The following is an 8579-nucleotide window of genomic DNA, read 5'->3' on the forward strand; positions in this document are numbered from 1 at the left end:
GCTAAATTAGGGACGGCTAGCGCAGGTAGCCCTTGTGTAGCTTTGCGCGAAATTCAAAAAACAAACTTAGATTTTCCAGAGTATTAAGGGAAATCATTGTTGTTTTCAGAATGAAGATTAAGGGTTCGAATTGTAATGATGAACAGGTAGACAATCCAACAGCATTCTCTCATTCTTGAGCTTTATTTCAAAAATGAATAATCCTTCACTGCTGCTCAAAGAGGTTACTGTCGAGAACTTGGTGTTTATGTTGCTCCTTCTGAACAGCCTGGCATGGCCAGGTGGTTAGAACGCTTAATTCGCAATCTGAGGGTCGCAGGTTCAAACCTCCGACCCAACAAATATGCTCACCCTTGCAACCGTGTGGGTGGTATAATGTGACGATCAATCCCACTATTCGTTGGTAAAAGAGTAGCCCAAGTGTTGGCAATGAGTGGTGATGACTAGCTGTCTTCTCTCTAGTCTTTCACTTCTAAATTAATGACGGCTAGCGTAGACAGCCCTTGTGTAGCTTTGCGCGAAATTCAAAACAAACCAATCCTTCTGAACATGTCCTCAACGGAATTGTGGATTTAAGTAGATGGAGACACCTGTCACACAAAACGAGCAACAATGGCAGTGTTGTGTGGATTGTTCCTAAACGCAGACTTCTTTTCGTGGGATTTCTTAAACGAAAGAACGTAGATTAACAGGCCACGGACACTACAGGATTTGAAAAGTAACATAAAAACAGAAATTAATGGCCTGACTCAAGAAACTTTGACCACTGCAATGAAAGGGGTCATCCTTAGAGTACGCCAGTGTGTCTCAGTTCGTGGTGGACTTAATTGTTACTACAAATCTTATTAAGCTAAAGTTTCATAAATAATAAACATAAATTATACCAACAAATGATGTTGTCGATTATTGCAGTTTAAAACCGGTACACTTCTTTTGGCGGACCGTGTAATTTTTTTCTCGCATTGTAATATCCTTATATCGGTGTGAACTTAACAAATTGTAATAGTCTTCAGCGTAACAAGTGGAAAACAAGTATTGGCTTAATTTTCTCTAGCTTAGCTTGCTTTCAGATGTGTACTTAAATGGTTACAGTTTTCACCATAACAACTGGAAGACAAGCAGTGGCTTAATTTTCTCTATCTTAACTTGGTGTACTTAACAAATTGTTATAGTCTTCACCATAACACGTGGAAGACAAGCAGTGGCTTAACTTTCTCTACCTTAACTCGCTTTCTGATGTGTACTTAACAAATTGTTATAGTCTTAACCGTAACAAGTGGAAGACAAGCAAAGGCTTAATTTTCTCTAGCTTAACTCACTTTCAGATGTGTACTTAACAAATTGTTATATTTTTCACCGTAATAAGTGAAGACAAGCTGTGGCTTACTTTTCTCTAGCTTAACTTGCTTTCAGATATGTACTTAACAAATTGTTGTAGTCTTCACTGTAACAAGTGGAAGACAAACAGTGGCTTAATTTTGTCTATCTTAGGTTGCTTTCAGATGTGTACTTGACAAATTGTTGTAGTCTTCACCGTAACAAGTGGAAGACAAGCAGTGGCTTAATTTTCTCTAGCTTAGCTCACTTTCAGAAGTGTACTTTTACATGTTAACCGCTGAATATATATTTTAAAATTAGTAAATACTATTCAATAAAATACATATAGAAAGAATTATCAACTTTGGTGTATTATATTTGTTTAAAAAAGGAATTTTTCAAACCATGTTTGTCTTTATCATTCGTTTCAACAAGTCCAAAAGCTGCACGTAATACTGCTCTCACATCGTTGGTATTTTCAATAAAATCAGCCAACAAACTGTAACTAAACACATATAGAAAAGAGGTATTATCTGCTGATATGTGGGGAAACTGTACAGAAAAAGCGTTGCTTAGGACATAGTAAGCTGTACTTAAAATAGCGAATAAGGGGTGTTCTCTTTTATGAATAAATACAAATATAGAAATTCACACAAGTTTTTAATCGGTTGTACACAGTAAAACTTTTGCTTATTTTGTTTACAGCCTTCACCTGTTTTACCTGATGATAGTTCTTTCTGATATTAAATAAATATGGAAATCACTTTATTCGAGATAATTTACATATAAAAAAAATGAAATAAGTTCTATATTCATCTAGAAATTTTTGTATTTCAGAAACCACTTGACTATGTACTTTTTCTTTAATTAAAATTGCTATTTTAAGTTTCGTGTAAGTACTGAAACCTTAAGAATAGATATGTACTAGTTCTAAAAGTAATTTTTGTTTTAAGTAAAATTACTATCTTAAGTTTCCTACAAATAGTGAAATCTTAAGAATGGATATGTAGTAATTGTAAAGTAAATATTTCCATCTACATAAGCAATGTACTCAATCCTGAAACTATCGTAATAATGGTGTTCATTAAACGTAGAGAGCATTTCATCTTAGTTCTAGTTCTTTAGAATTAACCTCACAAGAATTCATCGTATCAATTGATAAAGGGATTGTATGCGGATGCAAGCTGAACACTGAATTTGAATAAAAATATATATTCAATTAATGGCCTATGTAATGAGATGTGAACTTACACAATTTGGTATGGTGAAGAGGCGTATATTTTAAAACATAAAAACTTCTGGTGAGGCGTCCTTTTCCAAGACATTGGCTATTAAGACATAACAGAGGTAAAGGCTTCAGAATCTTTATATCTAACTTATTCATTATGTCTAAAAACCTATCAGCTAATAAGCCTACAAACAGGGATATTAGCGATTGAAAACCAGCATTTGGTAGTTACAGTTATAATCTTTTGGGTGTTTATAGTACATAAGTACATTTCCAGTCATGTTATATGTAACACTTAGTTGACAGTGGTATACAGAAATAAGGTTGAACTAGATCAACATTAATTTAGTCTCATTCAGATTATTATATTTAAGTACCCATTAAAATATTAAGGTTTATATTAAATTTAATATTGTTTTATAGTGCTGATTTTAATCGCCTATGAGCAATATGGTATAGCACTAGGTATGTATATATATATATATACACACATCATAATATCTAGTGTCCATTCTGCGACTTCTGTTCATTACTAGATATCATGTTATATATATATATACCTTAATTTCTCCAATTAAAATTATTTTCAAAAACAAATAACAGGAAATGTATAATTTTAGCCATTTATACCTATTTTCGCACTACGATAGTTTTTACTTCGATACAGATTTTGTTGACTTACAGTGTAAACAATAAAAACATGTTGTTGGTTTCAGTTCACAAATAATATTTCTTATAAACGATATAACAAAGTTATTAAATATATTTTCTTATGTTTTCACTACAAGAGTCTCAACCAATCGAGTTTTGTAAAAAAAAACAATAACAAAAAAAACGATATATTACCGATTTTATGTATAAAAAAGACTTACGAGAAATTTAGGTTCTTTGTTCATAACAGATGCCTGCAGTGTGAGGTTCTCAACTAGTTGAGAGGCAACCTTCTGGGCTATTCTATGTGTTAAAACCATCTTGGAAAGAGTAATTACTACATAGTTGGGTTATGTATATTATAGGCTCTTAATATCAGAAAAACTGTCAGTTCATTAGTAAAATGTACTCAAGTCTAGTTTGCTATACAAGATAATTTATAAATTAAAAAAAAAATGTGTCAAAAACTTGATTATTTCAACTTAGTTGAACCAATATTATTGTCTCAATCATATTGATTAACATTAAATAATGAAATATTATAGATTAATATTTCTTTAAATATTATAATAACACAAAATATTCATTTCATAGATTTAAACAAGTGTTTCGATATACATTGGTATCTTTGTTAGGATTTCTAGCTGTAATAAAACAAAATTAACTGACAGATAAAATTAAAATGGCTAAATTATAAATTAATATTTATTTTTACTCTATTTTTGTAATTTCTGAAGAAACAGTGGTTGTTGTATTTCGGTATTGTGTCTTGACTTTTTTTTATCAATTCTGAAAAAAAAATGTTATTGTATTCCAGTTGTGCACAGTTACTCTTTATTTTATCAGTTCGGAAAGAAACAACTGTGACAAGTTGTTTTTGGTAGTGTATAAACGCTGATAAAAAGGGGTTAAGAAAAAAATCATTTTGTACAGTACATTTTGTCTGGTTTTTGACATCGCTGATCTAACAGCTACCAGAACAAAGAAAATATTATATATTATATAATAGGACATATTATTTAGCTTTAGTATATATTTTAATTATGGCACAACTTTCATGGTTACAAATTTTATTTAACATTACCCACAGATTTTTAATCCCACATAAATGAGTGTTTATATATCTTTGCTTAAAACATTTCACGGAACGTTTACTTCTTTCACAAAGATGTGATAATCTAAAATCATAAATGTGAACTTATTGTTAATAGGTAAATAAAAAACACCAATTTTAACAGATAAAGAAGGACGTATTGTAGAAGCGTCACACCTACCTCTATCCTTTTTTGTTCTTTTGCAACTGTTTCATCAGTTTCAGTTGCCAAACCATTCAGAGCCACGCAAATAGCTTTAGTTTTTGTTGAAAAGTGGAAGGCCTGTATCTCCCACGTCTCTTTAAATATCCCTGACTCACCTGACTTAAAAGTAATGTTGATTTGAAAGGAACCTCCAGGTAGAACAGAACCTTATAATACAGGATGAAATATTAGAGTCTACATAATGATGTTTTTACAGTTATAATTGTAGCTTGATATTATGGTTATGGCAGAGCGATAGATAGACGTTGACATAATCAAAATGTCTTTTTTTATGCCTTGTCGTTTTAACTGAAACATGTAACAAACACTATCACAGGGAAAATAAGAACATACGATAATCTCGTATATCTTGAATCCTAATAATTTCATAAAATTAATTATATATAAAAAGGTATTTAAAATTTCTAGAAATGATAATATATGTACATATATACACAATTTACCAATAAATAAATGTACACCCATTCCAGAAAGAATGCCTTTTTATCAAATAAAAAACATGAAACCAATGGTACAAGATTACAAGTATTTAGTGGATTTTCCTGTGCTATATGTAAGATAGAAAACGGTTACACATCGTACTCTACGAAATCTAAGCCTGTGTGACTGCATTCTCATTTTAGCGATGAACTTGATGAGAGTTTCCTTAGAAGTTGTATGTTTAGAAAAATTTGACAGGGAACGTTTAAGGATGGACCACATTTGATAGAAATCATATTCATCTACTGACCTGGTCATGGTAGAGAGTTAGTATCCCGCCACTCTTTTATGAATGATTGAGTGAGCAAGAGCCCCATCATTGCCTTGTATTGGTCACTAGCACGTAAAAAGACTTGCTTGAAAATTATAACGTTTCTAGCAGCAGTGACCATCCTTTCAAATACCACCAGCTGTGATCGACTAGCTTTTCAAATGCCACCTCACACCATAACAGAAATATTGCCGCATTTTTAAAAATTTTTTTTACAGATGGTTCAAAGAACGTTTCTGAGGGGATAGTTGTCAAGCCTGTCCACTGTTCAAGATTTTAGGGATGTGATTTTCTGAACAGCGTAAATTTCAGTTGGGAGTTATTGTTGTTGCCTTATCAGTACAATGCTACACAATAAGTTAGTCTGCACTCTGTTTACTGCTGGGCATCGAAACTTGGATCTTAATGTTGTAAGTTCGTAAACTTACCGCTTACCAACCAGGGAACTCAGTTGAAATATATTTTTCTAATGTTTGTTTAACTTTCTGAGGTAGTGACAGAAAGATCGCGTTTCTTAGAAATGTATTTTCTAGGCTGGTATTGCTTATTGGGGAATGACAATTTACTTGAATTCCATGGAGAGAATAGGTAGGTGAAATCTTCAGATCTAAGTGGTTGAACAAAAGTACCAACATGTTTGAGTCTTCGTGTTTTGTCTACTTGCAGTTTGGCAGCGGATTTATGGGTTTTGATGAATCGTAGATTTGTTGTAAGAAGTACGAAGTTGGCAAACGCAAACCATCAATAATAATCAAGAAAGTTTTGTAATGGCGAAGTCAATCTCTGTTCCTTACCGAGCAATACCTATATATATATCTTGGATTATGATGTCGATTAGTATTCTCGGGGAGTGTATATTTATTTACTGGTAAGATGCATATACCTATATGTACATACATACTTTCTTTGAATGTTAAGTATTTTTATAATCTACTTTTCTTTTGTTTCTTTAAAAGAATAAGTAGCTCATTTTTTGGTTTTAAAGACAACACTTAACATTTCCTTAATTTCGTTAACAAATTTTTTATAATAAATGCATTTCAGTTTCATATCTTTACTTTCAAAGCCGATAAAGTTACATATTATATTTCAGATTAAATAAGAATTTAATACGATAATGAAGAGTTTGGAAGATGCATATTGAAACAAATAAGAAATTTCTTATAGTAAATAATATAACACAGAACTAACCTTTCCTATGATCAACAAAGAAAACCGGTTTGAGCAATCTTATGCGTTTTTCAAACGAAGAATTTTTTGAACACCTCTGTAACAAAGAAAAATAAATATATGGTTAATAAATACATTACTAACTTAGGACATCGTCATTACTCTAACAAATAATAAAGTCAGTTTGGCTAGATATACATTTACATAATACACACAAAAGTTAACACACAAATTAAAATATTACATTCAGTACCTAGCAATGTCGAGCAGTTTAAGTGTTATGTAATAAGTTAAAAGAAATGTGCGATAGGGTGCTCTATACATATTATTCCTAGGCTAGTTATGAGTTATATATATTTTTCAAATAAAATAATAACATACTTAAAAACGTTCATATCTTCAATAAAGGTGGTCGTTTTATCCTTTCTGGCCTGCATTTCAGTATATTTGTATAAAAATTGAGCTTCTGTGGTTTTCATTCACAGAATAATAGAATATCTTGTGATACTTAAACGTGACTTGAAAAAATTAGTTAATGAATGACTTTTATCGCAGAAACTGCAACACAAAAACAAGTTTAATCACATGATAGCAAAACTAGAAAATAGAAAGAAGTGTCTAACATTGTTGTAAAGAAAAGTATATTGTTAACGGACTTCATCCCCACAGAGATCGTGGTGGGGCGGGGTGGAATTGCGATATGGACTACATACTTTTGTTTCATTTTCAATTATTTTAACCCCTTATTTGTATTCCCAAAGAGGAAAGTCTATAATAGTAATTGCTGTTGTAATGAAGTTCTCAGAAGTTATGTGTATTGATTATAGTCGCTAATCTATCAAAGGAATACGTAGTTAGCTTGAAATTTTTTTGTTTTCAAAGGGATTATAAAAATGTTATTTCAAAGGTATTTCTGACATTATAGAGTTTTGGCTTTAAAGAAACTCTGCCTGTTTTCAAAGTCATTGTTGATCTGAACAAACCAAAAAAAAAGACTATATTGGTAGGGATTCGGGATTTAATGACCACAATGTTCGAAAATTAAGTAAATTTCCTTTGCTCCACCCATGTAATAAGTGGAAGACAAGCAGTGGTTTAATTTTCTCTAGCTTAATTCGCTTTCAGATGTGTACTTAACATATTGTTATAGTTTTTACTGTAGGAAGTAGAAAACAAGCAGTGGCTTGACTTTCTCTAGCTTAACTCGCATTCAGATGTGTACTTAATAAATTGTTATAGTTTTCACCGTAACAAGTGGAAGACAAGCAGTGGTTTAATTTTCTCTATCTTAACTCACTTTCACAGTGGATTAATTTTCTCTAGCTTAACTTGCTTTCAGATGTGTACTTAACAAATTGTTGTAGTCTTCACCAAAAGGGGAATAGAAGAACGGTGAAGATTACAACAATTTGTTAAGTACACATCTGAAAGCGAGATAAGCTTGAGAAAATTAAACCACTGCTTCTCTTTCACTTGTTACGGTGAAGACTACAACAATTTGTTAAGTACACATCTAAAAGGGAATTAAGCTAGAGAAAATTAAGCCACTGCTTGTCTTCCACTTGTTTCGGTGAAGACTACAACAATTTGTTAAGTACACATCTGAGAGCAAGTTAAGCTAGAGAAAATTAAACCACTGTTTGTCTTCCACTTGTTACGGTGAAGACTACAATAATTTGTTAAGTACAGATCTGAAAGCAAGTTAAGCTAGAGAAAATTAAGCCACTGTTTGTCTTCCACTTGTTATGGTGGTGAAAACTATAAAAATTTGTTAAGTACACATCTGAGAGCAAGTTAAGCTAGAGAAAATTAAGCCACTGTTTGTCTTCCACTTGTTATGGTGGTGAAAACTATAAAAATTTGTTAAGTACACATCTGAAAGCGAGTTAAGCTAGAGAAAATTAATCCACTGCTTGTCTTCCACTTGTTACAGTGTAAACTATAACAATTTGTTAAGTACACATTTGAAAGGGAATTATGCTAGATAAAATTAAGCCACTGCTTCTATTCCACTTTTTACGGTGAAGATTACAACAATTTGTTAAGTACACATCTGAGAGCAAGTTAAGCTAGAGAAAATTAAGGCACTGTTTGTCTTCCACTTGTTATGGTGGTGAAAACTATAACAATTTGTTTAGTACAC

General features: G+C 31.9%; 1 protein-coding gene across 6 annotated transcripts in view; it reads right to left on the bottom strand.

Moving 5' to 3' along the window:
• The window catches only part of LOC111086600, a 64050-nt gene that overhangs the window by 16331 nt on the left and 39140 nt on the right, over positions 1-8579 (bottom strand). For 5 of the 6 annotated variants that reach the window (XR_002611347.1, XR_002611346.1, XR_002611349.1 and 2 more), the window contains exons 4-8: positions 6458-6533; positions 4471-4661; positions 3418-3516; positions 2569-2645; positions 1722-1822 (exon numbers count right to left, since the gene is read on the bottom strand). Coding sequence is in view for 2 of the 6 variants with exons in the window: in XM_022390086.1 (XP_022245794.1) it covers positions 1722-1822; positions 2569-2645; positions 3418-3516; positions 4471-4661; positions 6458-6533 (544 nt within the window). In the remaining 4 variants the exon portion in view is untranslated. The remainder of the gene's footprint in view (positions 1-1721; positions 1823-2568; positions 2646-3417; positions 3517-4470; positions 4662-6457; positions 6534-8579) is intronic. The other variant, XR_002611348.1, reaches the window with a different exon arrangement.

The sequence above is a fragment of the Limulus polyphemus genome, unplaced genomic scaffold (genome assembly GCF_000517525.1).
Source record: "Limulus polyphemus unplaced genomic scaffold, Limulus_polyphemus-2.1.2 Scaffold1242, whole genome shotgun sequence".
NCBI lineage: Eukaryota > Metazoa > Arthropoda > Merostomata > Xiphosura > Limulidae > Limulus > Limulus polyphemus.